Source organism: Culex quinquefasciatus, chromosome 2 (genome assembly GCF_015732765.1).
Source record: "Culex quinquefasciatus strain JHB chromosome 2, VPISU_Cqui_1.0_pri_paternal, whole genome shotgun sequence".
Lineage (NCBI taxonomy): Eukaryota > Metazoa > Arthropoda > Insecta > Diptera > Culicidae > Culex > Culex quinquefasciatus.
In genome coordinates, this window is record NC_051862.1 from 154,084,744 (window position 1) to 154,111,934 (window position 27,191).

The following is a 27,191-nucleotide window of genomic DNA, read 5'->3' on the forward strand; positions in this document are numbered from 1 at the left end:
TGGTATAGCTGAATTGAAATCTTGATTATGTAAATCCAAGTTCCTTGGAATAGGCTTCCCTTTATTTGCCTTTATTGCACCATGCTCATTTAACATGGGATGCAAACGAGTTGTTGCAGGAAACTGGCTTAATTTATACGTGGTATGATAATAAACGCTCCAAGAGAAGCATTCAAAATACATCCATCAGCTGATTTAAACAAATTGTTATGATTCGATGGAATAGATAACAAAAAAAAAATCAAATTGAAAAATCAAATTATTCGCTCTACAGCATTGCCTTGGCGTTCTCGATTGCGAGATTCCTACTCGAAACTAGGTGTTCGAACGCTTGATTGTTGAGGCAATTGCAAACCTCTTTTGACACCTAAGCTTCCATCCACCCCGGGATTCGAACTGACGACCTTTGGATTGTTAGTCCAACTGCCTACCAGCGACTCCACCGAGGCAGGACGACTCCTACACCTGGACTGAGCTAACGACCTAACCTTTTTTTTAGGTTAGTCCGGGGCCAACATTTACTTCCCGTCCGACGGAAGGCGTGATCAGACAAATCTCGTCTCGAAAAATGCCACCGGGACCGTCTGGGATCGAACCCAGGCCGACTGGGTGAGAGGCAACCACGCTTACCCCTAAACCACGGTCCCGGTTAGATAACAAAACATTTGAAATATGGTCTACTTATTAATCAGATACCGTAAACCGGGGTGACTTTGATAGGATTTCTATTTGTTTTTAGAATATTTTCCAACAGGTAAGGTATTTCTCAAGATTATTATTTTTTAAACATGTACTGGGGTAGACCACACAAAGTCCATGCACTATTTTGAAAAAAAGTTTTTTCAATAGTGTTTAGAAAAATAGTTACGTTAAAAATTCTTAGTTTAAATTCCGGGTGACCTTGACTGATGACTATCAACATAGTTTTTCCTGTTAAAATCATATTATTTGTACGTTAAATGTACCATCACTAAAGTAGCTTATATAGTTTCTAAGAAAAAAAAATCAATGTTTATATTTAGTTAACTAAGTTTATAAGCTTTTCAACAAAATACATATAAATTTCTGGTAAAATTGTTTAAAAGTCGAAATTTTGCCTGAAATTTGTTAAAACTATAGTTTTGTTTATAAAATTATCGATTTATATTGCATTTTATACTGAATTCGAAGCACGAATCACAAGTTTTCACATTTAACATGAAATTTGTTCAACCGAAATTGCCTATAAATTTGGAGATTTTTTAAACTGTGTTTCAAAAACAAATATTATTTATTATTTACAAAACTTATTTAACCTTGTCCAAAGAATCCGAAAATGCATTCCGTTTTCCGATTTAAAATCATGTTCATTGAGAAAATCATGACACTTTGAGAAGTTTAAAATAATGACTTTCATCAACATTTTCTTAACTATAGTTAACTAACTTTTTAAGCTTTTCAAAATTTTATGAAAAGTTCTTCTTTAGGTACTTTGAACACTTCTCTACCACACGTATTTTAATTGTGCTCTTCATTTTGCGGAAAAATCGCAATCCTATCAATGTCACCCCGGCTATCAAAGTCACCCCGTTTTACGGTACATTGGCAGATAGACTTTTGCAAGTAATGTCAGTTTGATCACAATTATTTTACAAGAAAATCAGGCAATTAAACTTTTTTGTACCAACATATTTTTATTTTAGGTACTGTAAACCGGGGTGACATTGATAGAATTTCAATTTATTTTTGAAATATTTTCCAACTGGTAAGGTTTGTCTTAAGATTACTATTTTTAAAACACGTACTAGGGTAGGCCACACAAGGTGCATGCACTAGTTTTGATAAAAAGTTGTTTCAATAGTGTTTAAAAAAATAGTTGCATTAAAAATTCTTATTTTTCATAGCTATTCTTGTAGAAATAAGATTTAATGTGTTCAAATTTTATGTTTACGTCAAATGTACCATCACTAAGGTGTCTGATGCAGCCGTTAAGAAAAAAAAATCAATGTTTATAAATAGTTAAGTAAGTTTATAAGCTTTTTAACAAAATACATATAAATTTTAGGTAAAATTGTTAAAAAGTCAAAGTTTTGCCTAAAATTCGTTAAAACTAGTTTTGTTTATAAAATTTTCGAATCATATGACACTCTAAACTGAAATCGAAACTAGAATCACATTTTATATGACAATTGTTCTACAGAAAATGCTTATAAATTGGGAGATTTTCTTGATTTATGTTTCAAAAACACATAATATCAATTATTTACAAACTTATTTTACCTTCTCCTAGTGGAAAATTGTCCAAAGAATCCGAAAATGCATTCCATTTTCCGATTCGAAATCATGTTCATTGAGAAAATCATGACACTTTCAGAATATTAAAATAATGCTATTTATCAACATTTTCTTAATTATAGTTAACTCAATTTATAAACTTTTCAAAATTTTATGAAAACTTCTTCTAAGAATACTTTGAACACTTCTCTACCACGGTCAGTATGAGTCTAAACCATTCCGTACGTATTTAATTTGTACTCTTCATTTTGCACAAAAATCTCAAACCTATCAAAGTCACCCCGGCTATCAAAGTCACCCCGTTTTACGGTATTACTACACAAACTAATCTAAACTTATCTCCAAAGCAAAAAAACATATTGAATAAAGATTTTTTTTCTTTCCAGCGAAAAAACAAGCAAAAAATGGCAAAAATTCAACTATTTCCCACATACTATGTTAAAACTCAAATGTAGGCTGTATTTTAAATCTCAAAAAAACAATCAACAAAATTCCATTTTCTAACAAACCTGGTAATCTGCTCAATCAATCAATCAATTAATGATGTTTTTTGTCAAGGCTATCTGAATAACACATAGAAAAATCAGCAAAGTTGAAATTTTCAGCACTCAGATGGATGCTGAAAAGTACTGTTAGCAATTCCGACGTGAAACTACTTACTTTTCCTGTCATTCTTGAACGACGAAATAGCCTACTTTTCTGTACCACAAAAAAAACAGAATCGAATAGCAACACTTTTCAAAATAAATGCTGAAAAGTTGATCTTTTCAGCACTTGTTTCGAAATGTAACACTTTTCAACATTTTTTTGATTTAAACGATCTATTGACAAAATGCATGAAAATTTGACTTACAATTTCACTCAAACGTTGTTCTTCGGAATTGCAAAAAATGTTGTTTGGAACTCGTTGCAAAACTTGATTTTTTCAGCACTCTTCGTATTTATCGTAAATGTACGACTCGTGCTGAAAAAATCCTCTTTTTGCAACTTGTTGCATAAACTACTATTTAAGTGCAATTATTTTTGGCGATGATAAGTAGGCCGATTCGTAATTCAAGAATGTTATGAAAAGTTACTAGTTTCACAAAAGAAAGCAAAAATTGCGACAAAATTTATCGAAACCAACTTTTGAGGGTAAAAATATTATGAAACATTGGCAAATTTCTTTAAGAGTGTAACAATTTTTTTGATAGGTCCTGAAAATTCCGTCTACAGATTTACGAATATTTGGTTCTTTTGACATGAAAACATTTTCTCATGATTGAAATATATGCAATTAGGTTGATTACAACAAGCATTTATTAAATGTTTAAGAAAAACTTTTGCTTTTCCCTCTACTACCCAAATTTTGTTTGATTGTTTTTTATTATTTCCCGTGTTCAGGAGGTAATTTTTCTATGATAATATTTTCTTATTTTGTTTTATGTTTTTCTTGTTTCATTTTTAGCTTAGCTTAGCTTAGCTTGGTTGACCGTACTCTAGCCGAGCATAAAGCTCGCAATAGCTAGGTTGGCGCCGATAAGGAAAATAAATGCGTCAGGAATGTGCCGAATGACACATCACCATTCATTTGTCCTTTTGGTCGACTCCTCACGATCAACGGGGGAGGTGGGGAGGGATTTGATGATTGGATATCCTATAGAGATGCCTAAGAACTTAGACGACCTCCAAGATATCCGGATTTGGAAGGGAAAGGGTTTGATGGGATACTTCACCGACGAATGAAGTAGTGGGCGTTGGTAAATAATGAGAAAATTGAAATGCAATAATATAATAAGGAAGAAATCAGAACGCTCTCACCAAATTCAATTCTGGGATCATCCAACCAGCTCCCAACACCGATGTAAACCTCTTCCGTAGGCCACGTAGCCTCCCCGAGTTAGGTCAGCTGTTGACGATGTTGACGCCATCCACATCCGGCATCCACAAACCACCGACGTCGTCCAAGAAAATATCTGCAGGAGCACTTTCAAAACTTGGTCCTTTCCCCTCCATTTCCTTGAAATCTCCTGCGATGCCGGATGTAGAATCCAGCTGGTCCACCGCAGTAACGACTGCCGCCTTTGCTGTCGCACTGGTGTCCAGCTTCCGCAGGTGCTTGGCCCTGATTTCTTCCAGAATGAGCTCCATCTCGGATTGTTCTACTTGAGAAACTTTCACTGCTGAAGCCATTTTTATTCCATCATGTTTTTCTTGTTTCATTTTTAGTATTTTAATTTGTTTTGTTTATATTCCTTTTTGGTAGAATTTGGCCTATTTTTCAACTTCCTTTTTGCCTATTATTTTTTCATATTTTCACTTTCCCAATTTTTTGCTTGTTTTTCACATTTTCTGCTTTAAAATGCCACCATTATCATTTGAATTGTTAAAAAAATGCGTAAATGCTTAGTTTGGGACACTACAAAAATTTCTGCATACTTCTTTTTACTTAAAATATAGGAAATGTTAGGAAATGTTAACACAGCCAAAGTTAACCCCTGAAAAAATTACATTTTTAAAAACATTGGGAAAGTCACATAAAACAAGTAAATCTTCCAGTAGGTACTAAAATTTTCTTAAATTTTCAGAGTTCTTCTTTCCAATGCTTTTCAAAGATCAAAAATCGATTGTAAAATGGTTTTTTTGCGATTTTCTTCATCATAGCCCGTCTAGAGGCGGGGTTGGGTTGGAGAGGGTTTAAAACACAGTTTTCTTCATTTTTGTAGGTTAAATTACGCAGGTCCACTTTCGGAAAAGTTAGGATTTTGTTGTCCTATATTGGACCCCCTTAATTTTGCTCGAAATTGTGCAGTTCTTTGTTTTATTTTAGTAAAGTTCCTTAAACTTACATTAATTCGATTTACTGAAGTGAAATAATCAGTCAAAAAATGATTGGATAGTTAACCCTCTAACGCCCAGAGCTGTTTGCTTATCGTAAAAATAGTAAATGGCTAAATTTTGGTACAATAATGCAGGAAATACTTTACTTTGACCCACAAACATTGAATTGGCGCAAAAAAGTTGAATTTGAAGTGGTGCACCAGAGCACCATCAGGAAGACGAGCAACTTTTTTTAAAATCACAAAATCTCGTTTTCTTCAAATCTATTGGTTCAGTTGTTTGAAAATGCTTCGAAATGTGTTAAAAAATACTTATGCTTTGCTGTAAGACCATATTTCTGAAGTTTGAATTACAAATTCTAAAATTTCTGCATTTTCAGTTTTCTTTGATTGGCTCATTCAAAACTCACAAACAACAATTTTCATGAAAAATAAGGAAAATAATAAAACCATCGGTCTAATAACAATGTTTTGTCTTGTTTATGAATAGTCGAAACGTTTATAAACTTTTATTTTGATAAAAATAAGTTTTTTCTGTAATTTAGAAAAAAGTGCTCCTGAATATTTAGTTGCTCATATGCCTGGGTGGTGCTCTGGTGCACCAAATAAAAAAGGTTGAAAACCACTCAAAACCGGTCCAAACTCACAATGTTATTCACAGGGATTCTAGTCCAAGGTTCAAATGATAGCAAAACATTTTTTGTTTCATAGAATTTTGTGTTTAGTAATTTTTACGGGCTTTCGAAAACAGGTCTTATTTATTTCCCTAAAATTGGCCCATTTTTGTTTACATTTCGTACTGTAACTTAGATTGTGCTTAACCAAATTTTATGAAATTTAGGGAGATGTTAGTATACATTCTACATGAACACCTGCAACTTAAAGCACCGTAAAAAGTTTTGTCAGTTCCGAGATATTTGAGTTCAAAGTTTTGGTGCTCTGGAGTAACCACGGGCGGGAGAGGGTTAATTCAATCATAAAAAAGAAATGCTCTTTTATTGTGAAAATGGTAGTGGCCATTGCTGATTTCAGATGTCGAACTCAAAACAATTATTTTGGCGAAAATGACAATTCAATGTCAGTCAACATTGTTTTAAATTATGCTGAACATGCCAAATAAAAGATTTGTAGACAAAAAAACGCTTTTAATTGTGATTTTATTGATTTTTCATCAAAAAACCTTCAGAGGGTCCACTATAGGAAAGGGGTCCCCTAATAGATAACGTACGATAACAGATTAGTTCCATTCCTGAAAAAATGTCAAAAAAATTCTCAACTTTTTGATAAAAAAAAAACTCAGGTTTGACTCAGGACAAACGGAAACTTCAATTAAAAAAAACTAATTATTTTTTTAATGCTTCAACTCACATATTACTTAACAGCCAGGCACACCACTTCAAATCCTTAATTCTGCTGAGGAAATTTAACAAAACAACAAAGTTATATCTCGTGATTGCGTAATTGCAACCTGTCCGCACTTACGACTGCTACTGCTACTGGTACAAATGTCCGGACTAGGTACATCTGAAAATACGTTTTTGCCTCACTCATCCCCCAAACTAGATCCAGATGTGTCAGAAGAAGCTAAGACGACGATCCATGCGGTAAGACATCCCCCTGCAGCGGGCCAAACGAAAGTGAAATGTGTATGCAATAAATTGCATCGACATCTCGAGACGGACTTGAGTAGCAGTCAGTTTTCCGGTTTGACTTAATGACCACCCCAGCGCGCAAGATTTGATGTTTAGCCGAACCGGTTAAGTGAAAACTTAAGTGACCTCTAAAATATTTGAACTCCTCGTTAGTGATGATGAGGATGGGAGCGAGATTGAAGCCAAACTTAATTAAAGCTTTTTGGGCAGTTTGCAAACACACACACGCACGGGATAGCCCAATTTCCAAGTAATTATTTTTAAACCGAATTAAGCTGTGAAATGGTTTCTTCGTTGGAGCCTCCACCAAGCTTGCCTGGAAATGCTTGTTTGTGGCGATGATGGGTGTGTGCAAAAAGCCGCCCACCCTGCCCCCAGGTTTGCAAAAAAAGTGTTCCGGCCGTAGCATAATGGTACCCATTAAGCGGGCGGCGCAGGCGTCTTGGCGGTGGCGTGTTACTTTAATTTAAGACCATAAGGAAGTGTAGCAGAGAAATGGCCACGGGCATTGTGATTTAGTTGGTGGTTAGTAGAAGTGAATGGGGACATGTAGTTTATAGGGAGTTTTTCTATTTTTCTGCAGAAACACATTTTTGCGATGTCGGTAAATTGATGGTATTCAAGGAGATATTGTTCCTAAATCATTGCCATTACGGTTTTTTTTTCTCAGTTAAAGTTTTGCCATAACATAGGATTTTAGTCGGAATATTTTCAAAAGAAGATCTTAATTTGAATCATTTCAGAAAGTGAATCTTGGTTCGAAGAACATCATTTTTTAAAAATTCTTTGAAAGTTCGATGGATCAAATCTGAATGAATTTTAAACCATGGAAAAAGATTTCACAAAAAAAACAACAGTTTAATACAACCACAGATCAGCAACTCTGCTCTAAATTCAATCGATTAAAACCACATTTAGCTTTATTGTAATTTCCTACACCACATTCATCCAAACAGCGCAAAGCCCTGAAAACGACGACCTGTTTGACTTTCGATTCACCACACAGGAAATGATTCACTTTTTTCCCCTTTCTGATGTGACGATTTTTCGGATGTTGCCTTTCCACCACACGCTTTTTTTCAATTTTATCTCGACTCACCGAACCGTGAAACTAATATTTTGTGGGAACGGCACCGCAGAACTAATTTGAATTGGACGCAAGCGGTTCTAAACCACGAGACTCGATTGATACGCTCGGTTGAGTTTGAGAAATGCGCTGACGTTTGTTTTTTCACTCTAATCTCGCCTGCAGGACCAGAAGCGGCCCATCTATGAGGACATCAAGATCGACACGGCGTTCCGCAAGATCAGCCCCAAGGCGATCGGGTTCCACGTGTGGCGGATACAGAACGACCACGTGGAGGCGCTGCCCAAGGAGCAGTTCGGGACGTTCTACGACGAGAACACGTACGTAATCTACTCGGCGTCGCTGGCGGGGACGATCTCCGATAAGAACACCATTGTAGGTTGATCAACTGTAGATTTTGGGAGTTCTACTGAAAGATCTCGCTTTTTCAGTGTCGTGAAATTAAAACTCCGATGGGCGTAATCGAGCGGTATATCCACTTCTGGCTGGGAGCAAATATCACGTCCGATCGGTCAAAATCTGCGGCGTACAAAATCATAGAGTTGGATCTTCATCTGGATCACAAGACCACACAGTATCGCGAGAGCCAGGGACATGAGGGGATTCGATTCTTGTCTTACTTCAAGGAAGATGGTATTCTGTAAGTTTAACAGGAATCCCTGTTGGATCTTGGCTAATATCTCCTACTTTCAGCATTCAATCCGGCACGGACCCCTCATCCTACCCACAGTTCCCGCGACTGTACCAAATCAAGGGCAAGACAACCCCGCAGTGCATCCAACAGAAAGCGATCACCTGGCAGCACTTCAACTGTGGCCACGTAATGATCCTCCAGACTCCGACGATCCTCTTTGTATGGGTTGGTCGAACGACCAGTTCGTGCGAGCGACTTTTCGGGCTCAAGATCGGAACCAAGCTGAAAGATTCCTTCAAAATCCCCGAAATGGCCGTCGTCGACGATGGCTACGAACAGTCGATGAGCGCCGACCGGAAGGAAGTGTGGAACGGCTTTCTCAGCTTGTCGCAGCGCTTCGTCCAGCCGATGGCGCTGACCCCGTCCAACGCCGACATCGTCCTCAAGCTGTACCAGTGTGACACCGTCAACGGGGTGTTCCGCGTAGAGCTGGTCAAGACGGGAGCGCTGGAGCAAGCAGACCTGTACGGGCGGGACAGCATCTACATCATTGACTACCTGTGCAACGGAGTGTGGATCTGGATCGGACGTAGCTCACACAAGCAGAACCGAGCCGAAGCCATGCGTCACGTGCGAGGTTATGTGATCAAGAAAGGATATCCGGCGTCAACTCCGGTTGCCCGCGTCATCGACGGACTCGAACCGGCCGAGTTCACCAGTCTCTTTCCCAGCTGGATCAGCTCGGATGTCAACGGAAACTCCATCAAGGGAATGTCGGAGAAGTTCGATGCGCTCACGCTGATTCAGCGTCCCAAACTCGCGGCTCAGATCCAGCTTATGGACGACGGTACCGGAGATGCTACTGTGTACCAGATTGGTGCCGAGGACGTCAGCGAAATACCCAAGAAGCACGCCAAGACGTTCTACTCGGGCAATTGCTACATTGTCCACTACCAGATATCGTGCACCTCTGAGAACAACATCAGCTCGCTGTCCAACTCTATCAAGAATGTGATCTATCTGTGGGTGGGCTCCAACGCGTCCATGGAGTTCCGCCAAACTGGAGAAGCCTTCCTAGCAGAGATGTGCAGCCATCTGAAGAAACAGGTCGTTCAAGTACGCATCAGCGAAGGCATGGAACCACCCCACTTCTTGCAGATCTTCAAAGGAGGCTTGATCATCTTCAACGCCAAAGGTTCCGGCGGCGAAGGCATCATGAACATTCGCAAATATCCGAGCAGCTTCGTGCTGAAGGTCGTCGGAAACTCCACTTATTCTTGCAAAGCCGTTCAAGTGTCCAGCAAGACGCTCTACTACCCGGAGGATTGCTACATCCTGAAAGCCCCAGACAATGAAATCTGGATATGGTGCGGCCAGTACTCAACCGGAGACTCACGAGAAATGGCCAAATCGATCGCATCCATCCTGGGTGAGTACAACCTCGTCATGGAGTCCAATGAAACCGACGAATTCTTCAACTCGGTCGGTGAAAAATTCTTGAAGCAGCTGAAAAAGACGCACGGCAGTATCGTAACTCCCACGATGAACGTCGCCCAGACCTGGGAGAAGCAACGGATCGGCCTGTACATGTGCTCGCTGGAGCAGGAAAAGTTTGTGCTGAGCAAGATCTTCGGCTTCACCCAGAAGGATCTGCGGCCGGAGAACATGTTCCTGCTGGACGCGGGAAACATCGTGTACGTTTGGGTCGGCGAGTTTGTCGGGACGGACGACCGATCGCAGTGCTGGGAGCTGGCCAAGTATCTGATCAACACCCATCCGGTCCAGCGGGACATCAACATGCCGATCGCGGTGGTGCGTCAGGGCGAGGAACCGATCACGTTCATCGGGTTCTTCGACAACTGGGACAAGAAGTATTATGAGGTGAGTCCCTAGCAATCATTAACCAACCAGTAACTGTAGACTCCTTGAGACACGACGTTCCGGACGCAGCACCATCGCTGCCGATTATTAACTTCCCAACCACCCACTGACCTCATGTCCGCTTCCGTCGTGTCCTGTTCCGGGTTCCACCAACCGGTTCTCGCTCAATTCAATCGCACTCACACTTCCGCGCCAAACGTTCACTCTCAACTGTCCACAGCGTAAACATAAACAAGCGCCTTTTTTGATTCGCTGTCAAAACCCAAGTACACGCTTCAATAAGGAATAGTCTGTTTCGGGTTATTGTTACCATTATTACCCGATCAATATATTTATCTCGATATTTATATTGTTTACATTATTTTATAAGACGAAGACCCTACAGCAGCGATTCTCAACCTTCTTCTAGGCTGGTACCCCCTGTGTGTGTGTGTGTGCAACCAATCAAACGGGACCACGCGGTCGCTTCTTACAAATTGAGTTGTTTCCATGTATTTTAGAATTTGACATTCTATACATGCAAATAACTCGCATAGGCATTTGAAAGTGTTAGCTCTGCCGAGCTTCGGTGACCCATTTCTACGCTGGCTAGCCGAGCGCGAGGTACTTCAGCTTTATCGACAAGCCCCGCCCTGAAGAACGTTTGCATCAATCAGATTCAAACGTTATTCAGAACTTCCGAACCTTTGTCAAATGGACAAAGACCCAGCGCGTATATAGTTAGCAGTAACAGTATTCCTAATTCCAGTCATAACTCATCAAGCCACGATGGACTAGTGGTTAGCCTTTTTGTTTATCAACCTGGACGGGGAATCGAACCCCGCCTCGAGCAACTTTAATTTTTCGTTCATGTTCAGGAGTTTCACGAATTTATATTTCTTTAACTTTCTCGTTGGGAGCAGATGGGAATCGAACCCAGGACCATTCGCTTATAAAGCGAACACTGTAACCATTCAGCCACGGCCACTCCTTCAACGCTTGAAAATTGAATAAGATGCAAAAAGGAAATTCCTCACCGGGTTTGAACAACATGATCTTGAACAGCCGTTCTATGCCGGAGGAAGCACACATCCAAATTACGGCCACAGGCGGCGATCTTGACGGATCAAAAAATTCAGACTTTCAGCTCCACGTAGTTGGCCAACTTCCAGTAATCCTCTTCAGACCAGAATTTGATGACTAACGCCACCCAGCACCGTCCGGTATAAAGCTGTCCGTAACGCGAATTCAGTAATTCTCTTGGTTCCCTTGGCAGTTTGATGGTCTCCTTCTCACTTTCACTTCCGGCGCGGACCAAACAGTTTCCTTCTTCACTAGGAGCACAAGTTTTAGAACATTCGCAAACCGTTTAAATAACTTTAAAGACATTTAAATTTTGCCTCAAACATAAAAAAATCAAAACTCCATGTAAATGACAGGAGCACCTTCTTCTAGGCTGGTACCCCCTACCATGTAAATCAAGTAGGCCCGGTACCCCCGTTGAGAATCACTGCCCTACAGTAACTCGCTGATCTCATGTCCGTTACTCTGCGGTTACTATTCACAACGTAAACATAAACACGCAGCTTCTTTCACTATCTGTCATTCATACACGCTTATGCAAGAAGTTGGTTATTTTGGCTATTACACAGTTATGTAGAGTTAAAGAAAAGCATAAAAAACTAACCTTTTTCTCCAAACCTCCAGAACTACATCCCGTTCGACAAGATCCGCGCCGAGCTGGAATCGCCCGGCGGAACGACGCCCGTCCCCGTGCCACGGGGTTCCGTGCACAGTGACAGCGCCACCGGCGAAGACTTTGATCGCTACCAAAAGTACCCGCTGGACATGCTGCGCGGAGGGGACGCCACCAACCTACCGGCTAGCATCAACCCGACGCGCAAGGAGGTGCACCTGACACACGACGACTTTGTGACCGTGTTCAAGATGGCGTTCCACGATTTCGAAGAACTGCCCAAGTGGAAGCAGGTCGAGCTGAAGAAGCAAAATAAACTGTTTTAACACCGCGGTTCTCACACACTCTACACACTACGCGACGCTGCCTTATTTGTAAAATGGAAGGATATTTTAAACTGTAATAAAACTTTACACTGTTTTAACGCGGGGTTGTTTAATTGTTGGGGTATAAAATATATTTATGTATTACAATTACAATCAAAACTAGTGGCTCAACTGGCACAAAAGAGCAGTTCCACGTCGAATCCAGTGTTCCGGGTTTGCACCGGGTTCACAGTCCAGTGATAGGCCAATAACAAAGTTGGTACTGTGCCCAGTGGTCGACAGAATTCCTCGACGTTCAGCCGTTTTGTACACCGGACAAGTATACGTATGACGCAGCACCAAATCGTCCTTCTTGATCGGTTGCATCCAAATCTGCAAGGTAGAAATCAGAGCGAAATTAAATAACGTTCAGATCTTAATCACAAAGAACTCACGTGTGGCATCGTGTCAAACAGCACCCTCGGGAACGACTCCTGCAGGTATCCCTTCTTGCGATCCCATCTGGCTCCTTCCACAAACAACCCATACACGTAAACGCCATCCTCGGGAGGCTGCTCGAAGCTCGACTCCGTCAGGGTCGTGTTGTCAAACACCAGCAAATCGATCGGGATCACGTACTTCCGGGCAAAGTTCTGCTGAGCTCCCGTCAGGAAGGCCTGCGTAAAGAAGAAACCCGACAGCCAAAAGTCCGTCGGCGGTCCGTCGTCGTACCACTTGCGCAGAAAGTCCAACCGCGCCAGGAAGTCGATGATGTAGCTGCCCAGCGGCTTCAAGCTCGGGTACGACCGCTTGGCCCACAGTCCTGGGATACGACCAACCAGCAGCGATGCGACCACTTCCTCGATGCTCGGCGACATGGCCACCAAGCCCTGCATCGCCTTGCTAGCGGTGACCAAGCTGTTGCGGATACAACTTAGCAGCGTGTTGAATCGGACCATTTCCTGCACGAGGACGGTGTTCATGCTCTGGAAGAAAGCAGCGTTGAACTCCCATTGGGTAAGATTTTCGCTTCGAGATTACCTGATGATAGCTGGTTGGGTACTTCTCCAGCGCGGCATCGCGATCAAACTCCTTCGGCAGACGCTTGAGAATGTCGTTCGACACGCGGATCACTATTTCAGCGGGAGTTTCGCGGAAAACTCCGGTTGAAGTAGTCTAAACGGAAGAAACGGTTAGTACACTTTGGTAAGGACATGTTTTCAAGCTAAGGTCAGCGCTAAAACTTAAAAGTAACGAAATTTGGACAAGCAAATTTTGAGGAACCACGACAGCGATTCGTGTAATCCAGACTTTCTACAAACCTGACGATCCAACTGAAGCTATCGATTTCAATTGCCAAAAGGGGAAAAATAGTTCGGTTAAACCGCACACATGCAACATGCCGTAAGCATTGGAGAGACTAGACTTACCTTCATCTCGAACAAATCCTGATGATTGCATTTGAGGAAGAAGAAGAAATCTTTTAGAGAGTAATGAAATAAACATAGAAATACTTTACCGTTCGATCCTGGCGAGCATTTGAATTGAACAAGTTAGACATGAACAAATCCCAACCTCAAAAAATCCCACCAACCTGTGTTTTCAGTGTGCTGGTCAGCAGCAGATCCGTCTCCTTCTGGTCCTTCATGATATCCGCATTCTCGTGCAGCCCAAACACCCCAGGCTTGGCGATAGTCGGCAGATCCTTGATGTACGCCATGAACTCCTCGTGTTCCTTCAGCTCCGGTATCTTGTACAAACCTTGCTCGTCCAGAATGTACTCATCGTCCTCGAGCACGTTGTCGCAATAGAATCGTCCCAGGATCGTGATCAACGTTCGACGATCCCAATCGTCCGTAACCCGACCTCCGTAATTACACTCTCCAGTCAAGTAGCGCAGCGCCACATACGGCACCTCCTCGTACTCGTCCAAGAACATGCGCAGCTGAGTCAAGCTAATACTAAGATCGGTTTCATTAAATTCGTACGGGATATTCCAACCGATCGGTCCGAACTGACGTCTCTCCTGCACAATTCCATGGAAGAAGCACAAGCTAAACAGCAGCTTCTTAAAGTTACCCGACTGTTTGCACGCTTCAAACCACTCCACGTTCGAGATCGGATCGCTCATGAACGACCGCACAATGTTCATGCGGAGACCCTTCGGCGGCTCGTTGGTGATCTTGATACCGTTCTGAAGAACGACAACCGGAAAATGCTCCGTCGGATACGAGGTCAACCATAGGCGAAAATCTGGATGAGTCGTGTCCGGCTGGAAGCTTTCGCATATTCGCTCCAACGTGGGCATCCAGCTCTGCGCCAAGTGACAGTTCTGCAGCAGAACCCAGTTGCCAAACTTGGTTCCCTCGTCGATCATCTTGGTAGCGATAGGACCCTGTCCCTGACCCAACGAAAGCGAGTACAACCGATTCGAGCCCAACCCCTGAGTGTCGGCGAAGCGGAGCAAGGTCGCCGTTGGGTCAGCTCCCGGCGTTAGTACGAAAATCAACGGGACGCAACAGTTGGACTCATCGTACGACGCTGCCAAGTTAAACGGCGGAGGTTCCACGTATTTCCTTGTCATGAGACCTGCAAGCGAAGCGGTAATAAGGATCGGTCAAACCTCCATTCCAAGTGTTACAACCTTCAACATAGATCTCGATTCCCGGCACCAGCTTGTCCGAGCGGAAGCATCTCAGAACCAGCAGCTTCTGGAACGAAGACAGGCTCGTCTTCCACGGATCAGGAATCTCGGCGCTATGCGGTGTATCGTCGTCAAAGTATGCCTTCCAACGTCTCAAATTGCCAACCACGTGCTCTTTGAACCCCCCGAATGCCTCGTACGCCGTCAGTCGGCAAATCTCGTCCCAGCTTCGCGCCGGTAGCCACTCTGCCGGATTGGCGTCGGGATTGTCCAGCCCAACGCCACCCGTCAGCAGGAACATAAACTCCGCCCGATCGAACTTGGCCTCTGCATCTTGCAAATTGGTGGTCAACAAAAGCGAAAACAGTATCTTGTCCTTCTCAAACAGACTCCTGCAGATATTCTCATACAGACTGTACGTGAAGTAAGTCCTAAGATCCTCCAACCGGGCCGGGACTTCGTCAACCTTTTCGGTGTTGTCGATCGCCGCCGTAAAGAGGTTCACAAACCAACTCAAGCTATACTGATACATCGGATCGATGTTCGCCAGGTCTGCAATAGTGAAAAACAGAACCGTCGAGTGGGCCGCAATCGAGGTGTACTGCAACCGGGCGATATCGATCTGACGCTCAGTTGTCTCGGCAATGATCTGCTTTTCGTTAATCTCGTTGGCTAGCGTCTTCGAAGAACTTAGGACCGACACGGCAGTTTCGTCTTCGAGAATGTTTCCTTCGGAGCTTAGGACTTGCAGGATTTTATCTTCAATTTCCTGCAGTTGGCGCTTGTTTTCCGCACCCTGCACAATCAGTGCGTTCTTCTCGGTTTCCAAGTCCGGGCGTTCGCGGGCCACCGTAATCGACAGCAGCTGATCCTGGAGACCAGTTTTGGTGATCATAAAGTTGAGCAGAGTGACTTTGACGGCAATCTCCGGCAGGTAGTGGGGGTTTCTGAGCTTTGTGGTTATGTAAAACCTGCAAGTGTAAGATGGTTAAGCACATTCCAGCATTCCTTAAAACGCTACAAACTTGAAAGAATCATTGTACTCAATTACGGAATCGCCTAGCTTGATACACATCGTTCCACCCTGCCGGAAAATCTGCTTAAGCAGTATCGGTTCTAGCAGAGGTTCTATCTCTTCGCCAATATTCTCCAACAGCACTGGCAACCCAAATTGTATTGCATTCTCCAGCACCCTCGTGTAGTCCGGTTGACTAAAACGAATGATACAGATGCGATTCACTTTCTCCATGTTGCGGATCCACTTGTTCGCTTGGCCCTGGGGATCAATCATCAGCGGCCATCGTCGTGCATTACTGTAATACAAAATCATCATTTAGCAAGCCCCCAACCGTACAAACCCCTCCCAAAACTTACTGTATAATGATGGCACTCTCCACCGAGAACGCATCGCTTGGCAGTCCGAATATGTTCCACGCACGAATGTCCACCGGATTACCAAGAACCGTCGATAGCTGAAAATCTTGAGAACATACAATACCCTTCTTGTTGCAGCTGTCGATCCAGCGTTTAATCTGCTGCGCTCGGAACAAGATCGTAAACGGTCCCAAATAGGCGACCACTCCGGACGCAATCAGCACGTCGCCGGTCAGGTTGTCGTACACCTTGCCCAGATTCTCGGCCGCTTGCTCCCAGCGATCCTTTTCGCCACCCAGCCCAGTGATGATCTCCGTTGCGCGTTCCAGCTTCTTCATGCACAGCTCTACGTTGGCTTGCAGCTTCGCGTGCTGCTGGATTTGCTCGTCGAGCTTTTTCTGAAGTTCCGCCAGGTTTTCCTCAACAATCGCCAATTGCTCCAATTTTGAGTTCAGAATGGCCATCGCTCCGTTGTACTTGTCTTGTGCCTCTTTCAGTGCAATCTTCTTCGGAGCTATCTCCTTGGCAACCTTATCGTACTTGGCGATCGCTATGACCCACTTGCACAAACCCTCGCATGCAGTGGAAGCAGTTTTGACCTTATCCGGGTCAAAGTTCTCATTGTTCAAGATCCGTTCCTCGAGTTTCTGTATCACCTTAGGCTGGATATCGTCCTTTTCAAAGTTCAACAGCCCGTCCAAGAACTTCATGTCACCGAGAAGCTTCTTGGCGGGTCCCCAGTAATCCTCCACCATACCTACACCCGACGGGGCCTGAACACGATCCGGCTTCAAGTCCTTCAGGATACAAACGGCTTCCATCACGACCTTTACGCCGATCGGAGGACTCTTCATCGTTTTCACGATCGTTATATCCTGAGGAGTCAAAGTGTTCAACGCCTCTAAGGCTGCGTTCAAGATTGGCATCGCGTCCGCCAATTTCGCATCGCAGACCTCTTTGATCTCGTTGGCAGCAGCTGCCTGTTCCTGTGCGGCCGCTTCGTCCTTCTTGACCAGTTCCTTCTGTACGGCGGCAACTTCACTGTCTGCCTGAACCTTGGCCATCTGTTGGGCCACAGTCTCGGCAGCAATCTTGAGCTGCGGCTGTACAGCTTCCAGCTGTTCTTGCATCACCCCGACCTGTTGGGCTGCAATCTCCAGCTGCTTAAGCCCTGTCAAGTAACGATTCTTGCCGGTTAGAACCTCCCTGGAAGAAGCAGACTTTATACCAGGACAAACAAGAAAAATGCAACAGAATAAAATTACGTTCTCTTTTTGTCCAACAACGTCTTGAAGGTATGGATCAACTCTAGGTAAGAGGTTGGGGTCACGTAGTTGTGCCGATTCAAACGGATCAAAAACTCCTCGGACAATTCCTGCGTCGACGTGTGGAACTCCATACACATGTCGATACACACGTTGCGCTCCTTCACCGGCATCTCCACCGTGGAGAGAAACTTCGTTGCCACTGCTACCAGTGCATCCTTGGGCCAAGGTTGGAACCAATCAATGGTGCAACAGTTTACGATTGAGGGGAACTTTCTGACACGGTTTCGGAACGAATCTCCGATCGGGGACATCGACAGCACAATGTGCAGCTGGTCGCGGACAATCTGGAATACGCGGTGGTAAGTTTTTGTTGAATCATCAGAAGCTCAGCGTTATACCGTTACGAATAAGTTGAACAATGCAACTGGTGTCCCATCCGTCTGTTGAGACTTTTCCTTCTGTCGATCAAGCTGACGCATCTTCTCGATGATCTCGGATTTTTCTTCATTTGTGAACAGGTTCGGTATTTCGCCGGAGTTCAACATATTGTTGATGTCTTCCAAGAAGCTCTCCTCCTTGATCTGGGTATCGGTGAACAAGAAGCAAATGTGCTGATCCGACGAGGCTACCTTTTTCAGCAAATTTTTCATATCTTCGCGCCATTCGGTCATTCCGTACTGTCTTGAGATCTCAACCTGTATGGCAAAGATGTTATCTAAACTACAAAAATCTACTAATTTCATTCTATTCTACCTGATACAACTCGTACGAACAAATGTGAGACGCAATCCGAGCCAACGACTGCCGTCCAGAACCTCCAACGCCCACCAGCAGGGCGTGGCTTCGAGGTTGCTTGATGATTCGACAAATTCTGGACAAATGTTCGATCGCAAAGCGGAACAACACGAGCGTCATCGGCTTTTTAGACATGTTGTTGTACTCTACGATGTACGACTCGACCACGAATCCCAACTCCTCCATTTCCATCACCTCCAGGTACAGCTTGGTGTCCGCCTTGGGATTCGTAAAGTCGCAGAACATCATACCACGAAGATTCGTTTCATTCAGCTGCCCATTCTCTACAAATCTGTCAAACAGATCTTTCGGATCTTCGTGCATGTACTTGTCGATAACTGTGCACAGTTCGTTGAACAACCACTGGCGATCCTGGTCATCAACCAGACGGTCACCGTACACCCGCAGGATCTCGTGAGCCCACATTCGTCTTATAGAGTTCAGACTTTCGGTACCCTCGGGAACGGATAGCAGAACTCCCTAAAAGAAATGTGTCATCAAAAGAGTCCTTCCGTAAGCGTCCCCTCCCGATAAAACCACTAACCTGGATAACCCTGGAAAAGTCCCGCAAATTGAACAGATAGTGACACTTGGCGGGAGTTGGAAGCAGCACACGTCTGGCTTCTCTGTAAATCTGCAACGTTGAAAGTACAATCTCGTCGATGCACGGATCGAACTCCTTGGAGAATCCTCGCGTGTCCAAGTGCCAGAGGACAATCTTGCTGAAGATTCCAGTCAGGGTTGAATCGTCAAACTCGTCCAGTGCGATCGTGTTGAAGTGTCTTGAAAATCGCGGAGTTACGGTGTTACCGGTGCTCGGGGGACCCATTGCGCATAGAAGCTGAAGATCAACCAGCTTCATGGGAACCACCTCCTTCCGATCGTACCACATGGCATGATCCAAAAACATTCGCACGATTTCAATCGGTGGTTGTGCTCCGTAAGTCTCCTTAAGTGGCATTGAGACATCGTCGATGAACACGACGCATTTCTTCCCGAGTGGAGGACCGTACACACCTTTGCGACGTTTGTCCAGCTTGGACATGATTATGTCCTGCACCTGGTTGGCTGATGTTTGTGCCGAAAAGTTCATCATCAGTGGCTTGAAAATGTTTGTATCGTTGCGTTTCAGCAAGAAGTCGATCGTGTAGACACTCTTTCCGGTTCCCGTTGGACCGACCAGCAACAGACCCTTGCTATGCTGAACGAGCAGTTCGAGCAGTGCCGTGATCCTTATGGTTTCAACTGTAGGCACGATAATCTGATTTACGGGCATATCCCGCTGAATGGAGATGATCTGACCGATCTCTTCAGCCCATGGACGCCACTTTCCTTTGCCTTCCTTGGTGTAATGGTAGTCGAAGACGGTTCCTCCTTTCGGGATTTGAAATATGAACGGTTTTGTCAGATTCGGCACGTGCAGGTGGGTCGGAATTTTGAACTTGTCATTGATCTCCGGCGGGAAGATCTTCTCCGTCAGCGCACGGAACAACTCGCTGAACTTTTCCCGTCCGCTCATCTCTAGTGGTCCGCCGATAGCCCAAATGCATGAAAAGAAGAACACACCTTCTAGCTGCGCTCGTACGTCCACTTCGGACACCGCTTTCATATAGGTCTCATTGTGATAGTCATCCATGAAACAGTCAAAAAGATTCATCACCGACTTCACCAGGTTCGAATCGGAAGTGACCATCATCTCTCTAACCCCGCCCTTGCGAACGAACCACAACAGAATGGGACAGAACCGCAAGAACATTTGCGTGATTACTTGTTTGTTGACCGAGTGAAGGGACGAAGGCAAAGTGTTTTTCCACGATTCCAGCAGCGGTTCCCAGCCCAGCGTAGACGGTTCCAGGTAGATCATACCGCAGCGCGATACCGTTGCAGGTGAGGCGACGTCCAGGTCCATCACTTCGAAGATCAAGTTGGTTGTTGGTGCCAGCTGGATAATTTCCCCCGACATTAGGCAGAGTTTCTTGTTGTCGTCGAGTACGGTGTTCATGTTTTCGATCCAGATCGCGTCCACTGGTCCATCAAAGATCAGCCACTTTCGATCCGGTGTGGTGCTTACTGCGAACTGGCGGTAAGAAACTGCCAAAACACCATCGCTCCACTCGTGTGAAACGGGATCGAACTGGCCGTACAGCTGTCCCATCGTTATTGCTTTGGGATTGATTATGGTGAACTGAGCCTTGTGTTCTCCCATTTCACCCTGTGCCTCGATGTGTCCTAGTGCGATTCCCAGGATTCGATAGGCCGTCGTCTTTCCTCCAAACGGTGGTCCAACCAGCATCAGTCCATGCCGAACCACAATCATCTCGTACAGTTGTTGAACCTTCTCCAGGAAGAATGGTGTGCACTGCATATTGTTCTCTTCGCAAGCTTTCTGAACCGCTGCGTTGAACACAACGTAGTCCGCTTCCGGTAGGACTACTCCAGGGAATAAATCCGATATGATACCCTGGAACAAGGGAACATCTTGGTTCAAGAACTTGGCCAGATTAACATCTTTAATCGATCGCAACACTAGGATATCTTCCACTTCGTCGGGATACCGAAGCTTCAACGCTCCGGCCGCTTTCAGCACCGATTTGACCGCTCGCATTCCGTAGTCGTAGTGGGGCTGTGAGCTCAGTTGCTCGGAACACAGTCGGTACGTGGCAACAATCTTGACAGCCAGTGGTTTCGCGTTCAGAAATCCGTACGAATACAGCTCAATTTCGGAGATCAGGGCGTAGTCGGGCACCATCATGGCAACCGAACGGAACAGCGCCTTTAGGTTATCTGGGAGCTCCGATCGCCCGGCATAACCTGGGTTCATTGTGATAAATACGGCGCAGGTAGGATCCAGCGTAAGGGGGGTTCCTTCAAACACCAACGTATTGGAGCCGGAATTGATCCCGCGTTGGATTGTGAGGATCTGTTGCGCAACAACCGATAGCACTTCCAGGTCGATACGGTTGAACTCGTCAAAACAGGACCACGCGCCACAAGAAGCGAGTCCTTTGAAGAATTTTCCTAAAGCGATATAGTCAAGTCCGTCGGAACAGTTAAACACAACGCACTGTTTGGCGACTGCTTTTGCCAAGTCCTTGGTGGTCTCTGTTTTCCCTGTTCCGGCAGGACCTTCCGGTGCGCCTCCCAGGTGCAGATGTAACGCACCAAACAACGTGCGGAAGCATCTGTCGGTGAGTGGAGTGATGACCAGACGTGATGTGTTTCCCAGATATTCGTATCCGTACGCGAGGGTTGAGTTGATCATCCTGGTTGAGAGATTCTTGTCTTCCATGTAGTACCGCAGTTGAGCTAGCCAGTCAAAATCGTCTGCTTTGGATGTTTTTTTGACGATCAGATCCATGAGGACGTCCCGAGCGTGCACATCCAGCACAATCAGTGCTCCAAGCGTGATACGGTTCTGTAACGCTAGTTTGCCTCGTACAAGATCGACAATGTGCGAGATTTGGGTCTTGCATGTTTCGCGGTACTCGTCGAGTGCATCCAGCGGATCTGTGCTATCGAAACACAGAGTGACCTCCAATGTCCAGAAAGCGCACGAAATGCTTTGGACGCACTGGCCTGGCCACAGCAAAACCCACTCGTGCCGCACCGACGTTGTGTACGATTCGTAGGATTCGTCGATCTTGATGTGGACGCTCTTCTTCATCGATTTCTCCAGATCAAACAGCCACTTTTCGACTTGTCCCTTTGCCTTCGCCGTCGATACCTCGTCCGCCAGTTGAACTTCTTCGCCTTCACTCGATCGCATCATGGTAATATCAAGCGATTCGGTGAAGTGCAGCGTGGCGATACCCTCGAAGCACTTCTTCAGATGTGGCTGCACACGAGTAGGATTTTTCGTTTCCGATAGTATCTCCAACAGTTCGTCGTTGGAGAGAAAGAAGAACCGGGGAAAGTAGAGACGCTTCTTCTCCAGATACTCGTTGAGACCCTTTTGAATGATCTCCAGAAGGCTGTACGACTTCTTCAGTTTCTCCGACATTTTGTCTATCTCGAGGACCACTAGGACTTTGGTGTCGGCGTACACCGTCTTCATCAGATCTTTCCAGATTTTATCGACCGCACTGAACCGGCGACCCTCTTCAGGCATTTGCGATTGGATGTCCGGGCTGGAGAAGATGGGCTCCAGATACATCCACGTCGCCTGTACCTTAAGCCAGTCGTCCAGGATGTCCTGCAACAGCATGAGCTTCTTCTCCCAAGCCCTTGAGAAATGGAATGTTATTTAAACCGACTACCGTAAACTGGGGTCAATCGGGACACATGGGGCGAATTGGGACAGCAGTTTTAACCATGTTGGAGCTCAATATTTTGATTTTTCTGGTTGGTTTCGGTTAGAACAGAGTCAGGCCTACAAAATGTGTACATCCATTTCCAAATTTAAAAGCTTTAAGTGCTCTAAAAACTGCTGTCCCTATTCAGACTGTAGTCCCGATTCACCCCAGATTACGGTACCTCAAATTCAACAAAACTTACAAAATGTCCGCTTCAAACGGCTTGATGTACAGCGAACTCTTCATCGTTTGCGTCTTGATAATGTGATCGTCCAGCAGCACCTGTATGTCATCCACCGCCGACAGAATGTACGTTCCCGTGTCCCTGTACGGCAGCACGACAAACGCCATGTCGGCCCACTCGTTGACCATCTTGATCATCGCCTTCTCCAGATTGTTCTCCTTGGTCGCGCTCTCCGAAATGACCTCAAACCGAGAGATGTAGTCATCCAGACCGTAGTCGATCACCTTTTCCAATGTAAGATCCGGCGCAATCTTAATTGGAAAGCCAATAATCTCAGACACTTGTTCCCAGTGGCGCTCCTTCATGCCCGGATTGCCAAGCGTCTGCACTATCGGCATGTGAGTCTTGAACTGATCGATGCGATTCTTGACCTCGTGCGCAAGCCGTTGCGTCTGGTACGAATCGGAAAACTTCTTCTCCAGCGTGTAAACCGTACGGTACAACGTTCCGACAGTTTCTTCAACCTGCTCCGGATCGTGCAGGCCAATCTGGGAGTGCATCCACAGCTCGTTCTTGTCCATAAACTCCTGTCCCGCATCGTACAGCTTCTTGTACGGAGTCAGCTTATCGTGGCATTGCTTCCTCAGCGGGTACTGCGACAGCTCCCATCCGTAAGCGATCTCTTCCTCGTTGATCTGATCGATCTTCTCCATCGCGTTCACCAGCTTGTTATCGAGAGCGGTCGCTTTCTTCTTGTACTTTTGGAGATTCTTGATCTCACCCCACGATTCATAGTCCTTCAGCTGGCCCCAGTATATCTCAAGATCGCGCCGGAAGTTTTCGATTCTTCGCTTGAGGGAGTCCTGATACTCGACGACCTTTTCGGCGATGATGTTCTTGTGATCTTGGAATATGTTGGCCATTTTCAGGTACCACTGGAAGGTGTTGTTGTTCTGTTTGATCTCCAGTGGAGTGAAAATTGTGTAATCTGTTAGGTAGAGTAGTCGAGATAGGTTGGTTTTAAGTCTGTTTTCCATCTCCGGAATGGTAGATTCTTCCATCTGAATAGCATACGCCTTCAGCGACATCAACTCAACCGTGTCTTTCGGAACGGTCAGAATCTTCGTTGCAATCGCTTCGTACTCGTGGGCCAGCTGTGACGCGGCTCGCTGCTGATCCGCCGTCATCTTTGCAATCAGCTCGGCCTGCATAAACTTGGCCAGCCCCTCGAGCGTATCGATCAATCCCTCGCGGTGAAATTCGTAAAAGCCCATCGAAATTACGCCGTAAATCTCGCGCGCCACGTTGTCCTCCATCTGCTTGTAGTGCTGGATGTACTTGCAGTACTCCTCGAAGCTCGGACGCTTCTCCATGAACCGCTCGATCTCGTCCATGTCGGTTCCGTTCATCAGCGTCATGTACTGGTCAAAGTCTTGCATCCGCAGCTCCGGACCGATGCGCTGATCCTCGAGCACGTCGCAGATCCGAGCCTTACACTGGGCGATCACCTCGCCCGAGATCTCCGGCTAGATAGGGAATTTGTAGTTATTATTACTCCAGTTAAATTCCACTTTGGCAACTTTGTTAACCGCTCTCCGTTCTCAGAATCTCACAAAATAACTAACAAAAATTTCTCTCAAACGCAACTTGAGAAAGAGAGTAGCTTGATCTTACCTTTAACAGCGGTTCCGCGCACGGAAAGTTCGGCTTCAGTATCTGCTCGATGCGCTTGAAGCTCTTCACCGCCTTTACGACGTTGTCGATGATCTTGATGATCTCGATTTGAAACCGGGAGAAGCTCGGAATGAAAGACAGTGTATCTTGGTTCTCGAGCAAAATCGTCAGCCGGAAGCCTTGGTTTGTTTTCTGGAAGAAACGCATTTTTTGTATTATTCAGAGATGTTCATAACTGATAGAACTGTACTCCAACGTCACAAATGTACTCCGTGTAGGCTTTCACACTGCTAACGCACAAATTCTGCAACTGCCTCGTCATAAGCGTGGCCAGCGAGTTGAAGAACTTTCGCAGCATTTTCGGCTTCGTAATCTCGTCCGGTATCAGCTTCTTCTTGACTCCCTTGTTGAATATGGTCTTGATCGAGCCGTACCACTTTTCGTTCAGCATAATTTTGGCCTCTTCAATCTGCTGGTTCACCGTCGACTGCAAAGAGAGAAAGTCACGATCATGAGGATGCCCCTGAAACTCACCGAAACCTACCGTGAACTCGGTCAAATCGTACGCTTGACCCTTCTCGATCAGCTGCTTTACGTCAACAAGTAGCAGATTCTTGAACGTGGTGTCCCACAGCTCCAGCACCTGCTCCGAGCAGGCATTGATGGAGAACAGGTTCCGCTTGATCTTGGTCCGGTTCTCGTCGTACCGGTGCTTCCACTTGAGCTTCAGCTGCTTGATCTCCGACCGCGCCGGTGCAATCTCCTCCTTCTTGGCGTACTTGGTCATGGCATCGCCGAGGACAAAGTCCACCACTGCCTTCTTCACCGCCAGCGAGTAGTCGTCCTTGATCTCGTCGAAAATGGTACGCAACGCGTCCTTGTACTTGACCAGGTGCTTCGGGATCAGTTTGAGGATCCTAAAAGATGAAAGAGGTTGTAAGCTGGACAGCTGGATGACCTGATCCGTTAGTACCGTTGCAGAACACGCTTGTCGATCGGTGCCACGTGCACCGTATCGATGCCGTTCCGGATGTAGTGATAGTACCGCAGCAGTTCCCGCTCCTCGACGTTCGGGAACGTGTTGGCTTCGTCGTCCTTCTCGTGTTCCTTGCGTACGATCAGCTTGATCAGCCGCTTGCGGAACTCCTCGCGATCCTTGCGTAAAGCCGTGTACGAGCGAACTTCTACAAACCGAAAATCTCGCTTTAATTCAACGAAAAGTAGTCACCCATCGAGCCATCATACTCTTCTTCTGCGCAAAGTGTCGGTCCGGTTTGGGCTTGATCAGCGGCGATGGTCGCAACTTGGGTCCGTGCCGCAGCAGCCGCTCCGGCAACGTGAACACGTTCGGGCCCAGAAAATCGCACTCGGTGGGCATGTTCAGCTCCTGCCAGATGCGCTTGCTGTTGTACTCCGGGTTGGCGCGCCGGTTGATGCTCGCTAGGAAGCGGGACGGACCGGCGGCCGATGCAGCAGCAGCTAGCGGGGCTTTTCTGTCCACCTTGCGGATGTCCTCGAGCAGACGGGTTCGGCTCGGAAGCGCCGTCGAGCGGCGGTGTTCCGGACCGCGGTTCATTGATTGTGTTTGGATTTTTTTGCGAGTTTGACTAGGTTAATATTTTTTATGTTGTTAAAAGAATGAAAACTTAAAAAAATATCAAAATTTAAATTCAAAAATGTTGTAGCAAAGCGATTGCTACTCGGAGAAAAAAGAGTTCTCAAAATCGTGAACAAGCGTTCATGATAATGGGAACCACGAACAAAGTGTTCAAATGAATTAGTGTTCAACACTTTTTTCGTGGTTCCCATTTTTATGATTTTTGGAACTCATTTTTCTCTGTGTAGTAAAGAAGGTATTAGACTATGGCAAACAAATAAACAAAGTCGAACTTATTCGAGTTTGACAATTTGACAAAATCGCAAACTTGTTTGCGGCAAACTCGCAAACAAAGCATGCAGGCTGACGTTTCTGCAAACAAATACAGGCAAACAAACTAAGCAGGCCTGCCAAACTGTCAAAAAGTGCGAGTTTGTTTGTTTGTTTGCCATATTGTAATACCTCCTTAAGTAGATTTTACTGCATCATAAATTTTTATTCAATAATCTTTTTTAATCTACATTTTGTTCGTTTTCCTTCAAAATTTGTAAAAAAATAGTTCAAATGAAAAATACTACGTCATTTTTGGATGAAACCTTATTTAAAAATCATCGCAAAACAAATGATTTAAGACTACCCTTAGTTTCCATTTCCAAAAAAGAAAGACATTCCACCGGTTCTGTAGAAAAGTTTTCAATCTAACAAGTTCCTGCTCCCATAGCAATAAAAATGGGTCGACGCACCGGGGCCAAGCTGGTTGTTCCTGTAACGAAATCCCGATACGTACAGCTGCCTGGCACCGGTTTCCACAGCCGACCAGTGTTTTTAAAAATAAACAAAAAAGGATTGAGTGAAAAAACATAGTGAAAATGGGGGTAAATTTAGCAAAATTCATTGTAATCTAGATTTCATGAAGAATTGTAAAAATATATCTGTAAAATGTGTGTACTAGTCGAAAATATGAATACACGCAAAACACGTTTGAAGAAGATCAACAGTTTTTTAGGAACCCCAACTTCTCCTATACATTTATATA

At 45.0% G+C, this 27,191-nt stretch overlaps 2 protein-coding genes across 3 annotated transcripts in view; one reads left to right on the forward strand and one right to left on the reverse strand.

Annotated features, from left to right (window-relative positions):
- LOC6036173 (villin-like protein quail) overlaps positions 1 to 12,446 on the forward strand; it is a 29,393-nt gene extending 16,947 nt beyond the window's left edge. For both annotated transcript variants that reach the window (XM_038256061.1, XM_038256060.1), the window contains exons 2-5: positions 7,998 to 8,207; positions 8,264 to 8,472; positions 8,526 to 10,347; positions 12,034 to 12,446. In XM_038256061.1, the coding sequence (XP_038111989.1) occupies positions 7,998 to 8,207; positions 8,264 to 8,472; positions 8,526 to 10,347; positions 12,034 to 12,348 (2,556 nt within the window). In that variant the 3' untranslated portion in view covers positions 12,349 to 12,446. The remainder of the gene's footprint in view (positions 1 to 7,997; positions 8,208 to 8,263; positions 8,473 to 8,525; positions 10,348 to 12,033) is intronic.
- Positions 12,447 to 12,478: 32 nt separating this feature from the next.
- On the reverse strand, positions 12,479 to 26,134 carry LOC6036172 (dynein heavy chain 7, axonemal). The gene is made up of 18 exons (XM_038256133.1): positions 25,804 to 26,134; positions 25,532 to 25,742; positions 24,809 to 25,475; positions 24,559 to 24,750; positions 22,903 to 24,410; positions 18,953 to 22,631; positions 18,367 to 18,888; positions 18,012 to 18,308; positions 17,611 to 17,957; positions 16,346 to 17,551; positions 15,997 to 16,284; positions 14,972 to 15,942; positions 13,922 to 14,916; positions 13,847 to 13,855; positions 13,758 to 13,775; positions 13,369 to 13,503; positions 12,783 to 13,313; positions 12,479 to 12,720 (listed from the first exon to the last, which is right to left on the reverse strand). Exons 1-18 carry the CDS (start codon positions 26,132 to 26,134, stop codon positions 12,508 to 12,510), a joined length of 12,120 nt encoding a protein of 4,039 aa, XP_038112061.1. The 3' UTR covers positions 12,479 to 12,507.
- Between the last annotated feature and the right edge of the window lie 1,057 nt (positions 26,135 to 27,191).